Source organism: Seriola dumerili, unplaced genomic scaffold (genome assembly GCF_002260705.1).
Source record: "Seriola dumerili isolate Sdu_G_001 unplaced genomic scaffold, Sdu_1.0 BDQW01000088.1, whole genome shotgun sequence".
In the NCBI taxonomy this organism is placed as follows: Eukaryota; Metazoa; Chordata; class Actinopteri; order Carangiformes; family Carangidae; genus Seriola; species Seriola dumerili.
This window is the reverse complement of record NW_019174343.1, coordinates 7,690,295-7,698,703: the sequence shown is the minus strand read 5'-3', so window position 1 is coordinate 7,698,703 and position 8,409 is coordinate 7,690,295. Positions and strand designations below refer to the sequence as shown.

At 42.1% G+C, this 8,409-nt stretch overlaps 2 protein-coding genes across 6 annotated transcripts in view; both read left to right on the top strand.

Moving 5' to 3' along the window:
• phf20 (PHD finger protein 20) overlaps window positions 1-2,274 on the top strand; it is a 15,879-nt gene extending 13,605 nt beyond the window's left edge. For all 4 annotated transcript variants that reach the window (XM_022745265.1, XM_022745266.1, XM_022745267.1 and 1 more), the window contains one exon: window positions 900-2,274. In XM_022745265.1, coding sequence (XP_022600986.1) covers window positions 900-1,042 — 143 coding nt within the window. In that variant the 3' untranslated portion in view covers window positions 1,043-2,274. The remainder of the gene's footprint in view (window positions 1-899) is intronic.
• Window positions 2,275-3,276: 1,002 nt separating this feature from the next.
• The window catches only part of ndrg3 (NDRG family member 3), a 33,772-nt gene continuing 28,639 nt past the window's right edge, over window positions 3,277-8,409 (top strand). For both annotated transcript variants that reach the window (XM_022745139.1, XM_022745138.1), the window contains exon 1: window positions 3,277-3,414. The gene's annotated coding sequence lies outside the window, so the exon portion shown is untranslated. The remainder of the gene's footprint in view (window positions 3,415-8,409) is intronic.

Here is an 8,409-nt window from a genome sequence, read left to right as displayed (position 1 = left end):
GATCATTAAATTTGAGTTTAAAAGGTGAAGGTGTGGGGCCTCGGTGGCTCACCTGGTAGAGCGTGTACATGGACTTAGTCCTAACTGCAGCGGCCGTGGGTTCAAATCAGACCCATGTCCCTTTGCTGTATGTCATCCCCTCTCTCTCTTTCCCTGACTTTGTTCCTATCTGTCACTGTACTATCAAAAATAAAGGCAAAAATGCCCAAAATATAATTTAACAAAAAAAAAAGGTGAAGGTGACACCTGCTTATATCAGAGGCCGATCAGTCCATGAAGTTAGTTAATGTCAGCAGCCAAGTGTTTCATGTTATTAACAATATATTAAGTTTGTGTGCAACAAAGTCAGTTCTGCAATTTTTGACCGGATGAGGTCACAGGGGATCAGCTGGTAGATAATGCTAATAATTTGTCTGTGTAGACATGCCAATGAAGATGTGAAGCCTGCCAGCCTATTACCAATGAAGATTCTTAATAGTGAAAGATAGAAAAATAGAAGTCCACCTATTTCTTTGCTGAGTCTGACTTTGATGTGTTTCCTGCCTTAGTTTATGGTGACAATATAATATTACTGCAAAGTTCAAAGTTACTCTCTCTACACTGTGAAGTGTAGAAGGCTTTACTGAGGTTTCCCATCCTGACTAATAGACAGTTAAATGTCACTTGGTGTTGAGCTGAATGCAAACACATTTGCTTTTGATGATACATGAAATTATGCAACAGCCCAGAGGTCATTGTCATGTACAACTGGCTGTGATGATTGCATCATACCTGGGTTGGGCTGTTCCAGCAAACCAAAACACTGTGCTTGAGAATTGTGTAATGTCTTTGTGGGTTGAAAGAAATATGTTTGTACCCATGTGCTCATCCCTGGTTCTTCCTCTGCTCCTCATCCTCAGTGCTGGAGAGCTGGCTGGACTACACCGGAGAGCTGGAGCCTCCAGAACCTCTGGCTCGTCTGCCTCAACTCAAACACCGCATGAAACGGCTGCTGACACAGCTGGGCAAGGTGCAGCAGATCGCTCTGTTCAGCTCCACATGAGGGCGTCAGAGAACAGCAGCAGCCTCAGGCACCTCACAGCATGCAGAAGCAATGCAGCGGAGGAAGCTCACAAGTCTCTTTCTGGCTGCAGAGATAACGATATTAATGCAAGTGCAAGGCTCGGATTGTTCAGCACATTCTCTCTGACCTGATTTCTGCTGCTGTTTCTCCCTTTTTTTAAAGGGTTTTGTGTGGTGGAATCTGGTGCTACAGCCAGCCAGTGTCTCATATGAATATTTATATGAACATGTATGGAAAGTTAGCATCATAAATCAGGATTAAACACAAAAAGTAACCTCGTAAATGCAGGAGAAAATCCTTAGGACCACATTACACTTCTATGGTTCCCATGCAACTTTAAACCTTCTGAATGCCTTTTTGTCTGAGCTACTGCTTAAAGTTGCCCTGTCTCTCTCAGTACACAGTGCTTTACATGCAGAAGCTTTATATTCGAAATTGCAATCGTTCCTGAACCTCTTTGCAATAGTTTTTTGAACACATTTTCAAATGGTCACTGTCTTTACATTAACCATATCCCAAAGTTCAGTTTGGTCACCTGTCATGCCATACTGTGTTAAAAGTCTTTGCTCTACGTTTGGACAGGTAGTAACTTGAAGACATCCAGTATGTAACGACGCTGTACAAGCAGCCTCTACAAATGATTTGTTATGTTTTTGACCTACTCAAGGGTTTGTTTTATACTACACTGTGAAGTTATTTTTGTCTGGAATCAAAGGCATCTTATTTTCAGCTTTAGAGACGATAACAAGTGTGATTTCCGTTTTGTCTTAAACTGTAATGCTTCTTTCCTAACAGTCCTCATCAGTGTACCAGTTTTATCAGTTAATTTTTATGTGTTTGTCATGTTTCTGTATACCTTACTTCAGTTTGCATCGTTGTCGCTGTAGCACTTGACCTATGATTCACTGAAAACTGTAATGTAGGCTTGTCTCTACTTAACCTAGCATCTTGTGCTTTGTCAATGACAAAACTACTTAGAAGACATGTAAAATTCTTTTTTTCTGTTCTGTTTCATCTGTTTATTTACAGCATTTTGGCTGTTTGTAAATATGTTATTCAAAAATGTGCTCTTCTTTATTGAAAACAGTCTCCAAATACAAATATTGTATGCTACTGTACTGTAAGTGTCTGGCTTAGAAGCAGGGAAAATGTCCAAAACAATGCAAACAGATTTGCTGGTACATAAATAAACTATCATTGTTATTAATCACGATGGACACATTCTTGGCTATTTTCTCACTGTGTTTCTGACAGGCTGGGTAATTGAAGAAGAGTGCTCCTTCTCATCCTGTTTATCCAGCTGGTAGTAACTGCCAGAGAAGTCAAAGGTTGCATCATTCAGACTTTGATGTAACATTCTTTGCAGCCGATTTGTTACACAATCACATTGAAATTAAGGGCAGCAGTACTCTAGAGTTTGAAGGTGCAAGCTTGTGAGCAAGTGAACCAGAGGTAATCGGTGCTAAATTCCCTCCTGCTGAGATGCCACCGAGCAAGGCATTTGAACTCCAACTCTAAAGTGGTGTTGCTCACGAGCCAAAAACGTCACTGGTTGCACTGGAGAGCTCCATCAATGGGAGGGAGAACTTTATCTGAGGAAAAACACGTCGAAAAGAGGTTGCGTGCATACTTTGATGTAATATTTTTATTGCATAGCCGATTTGTGCAGTTACATAATCAGATTGAAAATAGAAACTTGATGGGAATTCTAATCGGTTAATCTCCAAAATTTGAGCTCTCATCATGTAGTGACACAGCAGGGTAAGTGATAAAATTTTGCCCACGAAGAACTTGTACAGAGTCAACCCAACATCTCTTGGGCTGAAGGCTCTGGGTTTGGCCTTCACCAAAGATGGTCTAAAGTTAAAAAGATAAATCAATACAATTATCTTCTTATCAAAAGGCATTTGCTGTCAAACATGCGCTGTCCACCTTTTTCGCCCCAAGACTGATGCAGCTGTATGGGTAAAATAAAGTTGGAAACGTCAACCACCATAAAATCATAATACTTGATTGTGAGGGCAGTTAAGTCATTGGGAACGTAATCTTTTGTTTTCCCTCTACGTCGAGGGAAGACTCTCGTCTTCGTTATTTCGGAGCAGAGTGAGACCTCTGCCTCCTCCTCCTGTCTGTGGTGTGTAGCGCCTCCTCCTATTGGCTCCTCCGCGGTGTCTGCGACGCAGCGTGTAGTTCCGCCCAGAGTCACATCGAAATACTAGTTGAGACAGAGAAAGCGACAGGCAGGAGACGTGTGTACTGTGTACTGAAATACACCTTTAACCGTTGATTTTCAACAATTTACCCAGCAAGGAACAGAGCAGAACCCTCCGGATACTTATTTCACCGACGAGGTAAGTCTCACATCCGTGTTTTCGCTTAGCATTTTCCCATTCCTCACTTACAGATGTGCCCGATGCCACACGAGATTATCTCAGCTCGCTGGATTTCCCAACCTGTTCGTGTTACTGTCCATACACCGAGTCGTTTATTGGAGAAATGGTGGTAGCCGTTAGAGCAGCAATGAGAAATCGATGTACTAATTAAAAACACATGTTAAAACACCGGCACAAGCCAGATGAACAATGAGCGTGAGCGAAGCGGTTCAGTTAGAAAAACTGCAGTTGGATTGAAATGAGTTCATTGCTGCTCCTCTCAACAGTGATGCGACATAACCATTATTTCCACACAGTATCTTCATTTTGTCAGCGCAGTACGTATTTGTATTCACTTTTTTTGTTACATTATCTACCAGCTCAATAATAACTTCGGTTTTACTTCAATTTGTAATGAAATGAGGCCGGTCACGATGCGTTACATCTTTAATTTCCGTGCTAAAACAAATAAAGAGATGTTAGCCGAACAGCTCGTAGCGATATGTATTAAATACATTAACACAATAAAAAATTTCACAACCAAAGTCCCTGTGGGAAGAGGTATTATCCTTATTTACCATAGAGGTATACTGAAAAAATGAACAGGGTTAAGGTTATAAATTAATAACTAAGTGCAATAAAACACTAGTTGTACCTTTATGTTTATTAGAGGAATATTAATATGATTATGTTTGCAGTAATTTTTCTCTGGAGTTTGGCAGGAGACCTTTGGATAAAAAGGCCCAAGTCTGTGTGTTGGTTGTGTGACTTGTCATCTCTCATGTAGATAATTCTTTTTATTCTGCACATTTTTTCCAAACACTGTCCCAGTCTAGACTGGGCAGATCCATCATTATTAATCAGATGAATCACAGTGATGTAGCTGCAGGCATTACACCATTCAGACACCACATGAGTAATGACAATGTCACTGGTGGCCATGCGAAGGTCACACAGGTGGGAGGTGTAACAGAGTGGGCATCAGGTGTTTCCCCTTTCTAAAAGTAACCACTGTCATCTTGTGATATATATTTTCAAAGGACAGCGTGTGCTATAGTTCCCAGTAAAACTATCAGGATTAACTTGGATCTCAAAGTAAGTCTAGTTATAGGACATTAAATAAAACCATGAATTACCATGAAGGTCATTCTAACCTTTGTATTAAGCACCACAGAAACACTGTCTGTATATTGAAGCTTTAATTCTGATATCAAATTGTGTAAATTTTAGTATGTTCTAGTTTCAAGGTGGTGGTAGTAAATTCAGGTGCTCTCTCAGGTCAGGTATCACATGATCATTAAGGCTTGAATGGAGCTTACACAACAGGCATCGGCCAGGCATTTGTTGTCACTCACAACATTGTCGTGAAAGACTGTTGTTCAGACTAGAGAAGCCAATAGATAACAACCTATAAACAGATAGCTGCTTTCTTTAAGCTGACCTCCAAATTAGTCTTTTGTTGTGAAAGCAGCAGACAGAGTAGATTGGGGGGTAGTTTATTATTTATATAGGTTTATTGCCATATTGTTGGAAGTGCCCTGGCCCTAGTTGATTATTACAGTAAAAAACTACTGCTTAACTAATGGGAGTGTCAAAAGTTGTTTATTAAGCTATACATTGTACTTGGGGTTTTGAAATGTGGAGAAAATGTGTTCATCTGGTCTCTGTAGGCTCCAACTATTAGCACCCACTGAAAGTTTCAATAATTTAAAACAGGTTTATGCACTATATTGCAACACTTGGTTTTAAAGCTGTCAAATTTGCTCATATTCTTTTAAACTGTGGAGGGACTCCCCCTTCCACAAGCGCTCAGAGAAATGAAAACAAAATTACCCCAGGCTTTCAGAGTGCAAACAAAGGCAGCACAATGCATCACTTATGTACTATACGTAAAATTATACTGTAAGTAAGTGATGTAAAGTAATTTCAGTGTGTCGGCATCAAGGAACGGCACTATTAAGGTGCCTTTCAGCCTGGATTACAATTTACACATGATGTATTACAGGGATTACAGAGTACATAAAAGTGAGAAATGCTCTTGTAGAAGAGGATTTCTTGCAGGGATGAATGTCAGCGAATAATGCTCACTGGAGAGATGGAGACAGTAATTAAGCCACTGTGCTGACAGTCAGTCTGCCTTGTGTTCACTCTCACCTCAGCATTACTGTGTGTATTGGTTTGCCAGCCCTGCAGCGCAAAACATAACCTGTGCCAGACAGGGACATTTACTGCAACTTCTTCTCATAATTGGAAATACCTCCGTGGTCATCAGCACATCTTTGTCTCGTTTTGTTAGATACAACTTACAGGTTTGTGTTTTTTTTTTTTTCAAATTTTTTCTATTTGTAGCCATGAGAATGATGTTCACACTGTATTGCGCGTCTTACCCTTCCTCCTGGAGCTCTAGTGACACTGCTGTGTTTTTGTAACTGAACTGCATCTGTAACTTAAGTTGCACCAGGCCTAGAGTTACAGCACAAGCTCTGCACAGCAGCTTCAAGCTTTCAAAGCAAAAGCAGCTGATGCACACACACCTCTGTTCCAGGTTAACTTCCTCAATTTCCTTTGACCCTGGCTGAACAGCAGATGCAGACAGCTTTCCCATCTATCCCTGTTCTATCATCTGTCTTTCCTGAAATGTTGTAATTGAGGATAAATACAGCAGACAAATGAATGACAAAACACCAGTGACAGTCGCTAGCAGGCTTGTGTGAAGCAGTGACAGTGTCCACACATTTTGACACTCTTATCTGCTGGATCACACCCCAGCTGGAAGGAGGACTTTTTCTGTCTCCATTTTCTCTATCAGCATCAGCAATAATATCAGCAGGTGGCGATGAGGAGAGGCAGAGCACAGGTGGTAAGCTTGTTGATCCAAAGTGTTGGATACGAGCCAAGCTGGACCTCTGGATGCCCTGAACTGTCCTTCAGTGCCACTCGTCATTTGGGATCATATATTTTAAGAACCACCCCTCTTACACCTGCACACATTGCATTGCATCAAGTCTCAGTCTCCTCTTTTCCTCTTTGATTTCCTTCATCCAAATTACAGCTCTTTCTTGTTCCCTAATGTTAATCAAACTATATCCACTCTGAAAAATCTTACTGTGTTCATCCTGAATATGTGTGTGAATACCAAGAGATGGAGAGTAAAGAAAGAGGATGTTTTGTGACACAAAACTGTCATAGATACAAATAAGCTGGCACACACACACTGCACACTCAGCTCTCTAAACTTAAACATGTTAGCAGGATACAGCTTTATTTACAATGTCTCATGGAAGGCTGCGCACGGTATGAATCATTTCATCCTCTACTTGCTTTAATGGTTTAGGGAACACCCAGGAAAGTTAAACGGTTTAGTGGTTGTTATTGTGACGGAGCAAATGGCAGATACAGCGCCCTGGTGGTTTGAAGATCCTCCCCCTCAGGCTGTGTTCCTGCTAGAGGCTGTTAAAGTCAGACAGATGATTCGTAAAGACCCAATCATCAAACGCTGGAACATCACTTGGAGAGATCGGGTTCCTGGTGAGTGTGCGTGTGGCTCAGTGTGAGTAGTGACTTCTACATGTTACACATATTAGAATGTGTACTGCTGAACATGTGAGGAAGAGAAATAACTGTCTGTGTGTTTGTTTGAGTTATTTAATGCTTTATCACTGTATTGAAAGTTAATGAAAAGCATTTAAGCATCCCAAAAGCCGAGTGGAAACTAAGCTGACAGGTAAAATATTCTACGTTGCGTTGGCTGTTGTGATGAGAAGAGAATGCCGTCATGTAAATTATGCTGAAAAAGGTCATTCGATTTCAGCGGCGCCACCAGCTGAGCTGGGGATGGCTTAGCCCCCCCCTTTGTGGTTGCCAAGGACACCGCCGACCTCCACAGCGAGCATTCGCGAGGCAAGGCGCCAGAGGAGCCACCTCTGTGTTTCTCTGGGAGATTGAGTTGTCAGTAATCAGTCATTGTGACCACATGGATAACTCTATTAGCAGAGGCTGTGTTCCTGTGAGGCAACAGGCCTCTTAGCACTGATTCATACAGCAAGACATGCAGAGATGTGTTCTGATACAAAGTCTGGTTGTATACACAGGCAGAGGACTTTACTATCTCTGGACACAAGGGCTCTCATGTCTCTGCTCTGTTAATGTTTTATGGAAGCGGTTTCTAATGTTTCCACTGAGCTTGTTGAACTGATGCTGTGGGTGGGTGGGTGTGTGAGTGAGCTGCTGGCCGGACTGTACAGATGGTCTCGCTGCTGCCTCCACAGCTGCCCTTCGGCCAGTCTGACCGCAGTCTACAGATCGTGCTGTGCCTCCAGCAGGAGTCCGCTGTTGTGGAAGCCCTGCCCCCTCACATCCACCAGCTGAGACCCAGTACACACATACACTAGCATCCGTCTTGCACTTTGTCTTTCTCTGTGTTGTCTGCACAAGTGAGCATGGCAGAGGAAATCCCCACAGACTGAGTGGCAGCTAGTCTAGCGTAGCAGAGAAGGGGCAGGTACTCTATTAGCAGCACTGAGTGCAGGCCTGACAGGCTTGGCCATTCAGTCTTATTTATAGCCAGATATCAGGAGGAGCTCAGCCAGGAGAGACTCATTCAGCCAGGCTCACACCTCTCTCTGATCTATCACAGCAGATTTATCTAGACTCATCTGACTCTTGGTGCCCCCCCCCCCCCCCCCCAGTGATGATATGTTTTTTTTTTTTTCCCTTAACATCATGCTTCCCCCATGCCTTCCTTTGTGTGAGACCTGTCTATGCTAATGTGTATTGATTTATTGATGAAATGTGTCATGTTGCTACAGCTATCAAAATTGCTGTGTTTTGCCATTATCTTATTAGTCTATTTATCGTCATTAGAAAGGATCAGCTGTGGTAGAGCCTTGCAGGTCATTTTGTGGAGTCAAAGGAAAGATGAAAGACATCATTCGTTTGTGTGTGTGTGTGTGTGGCAAACACAAAATGAATATA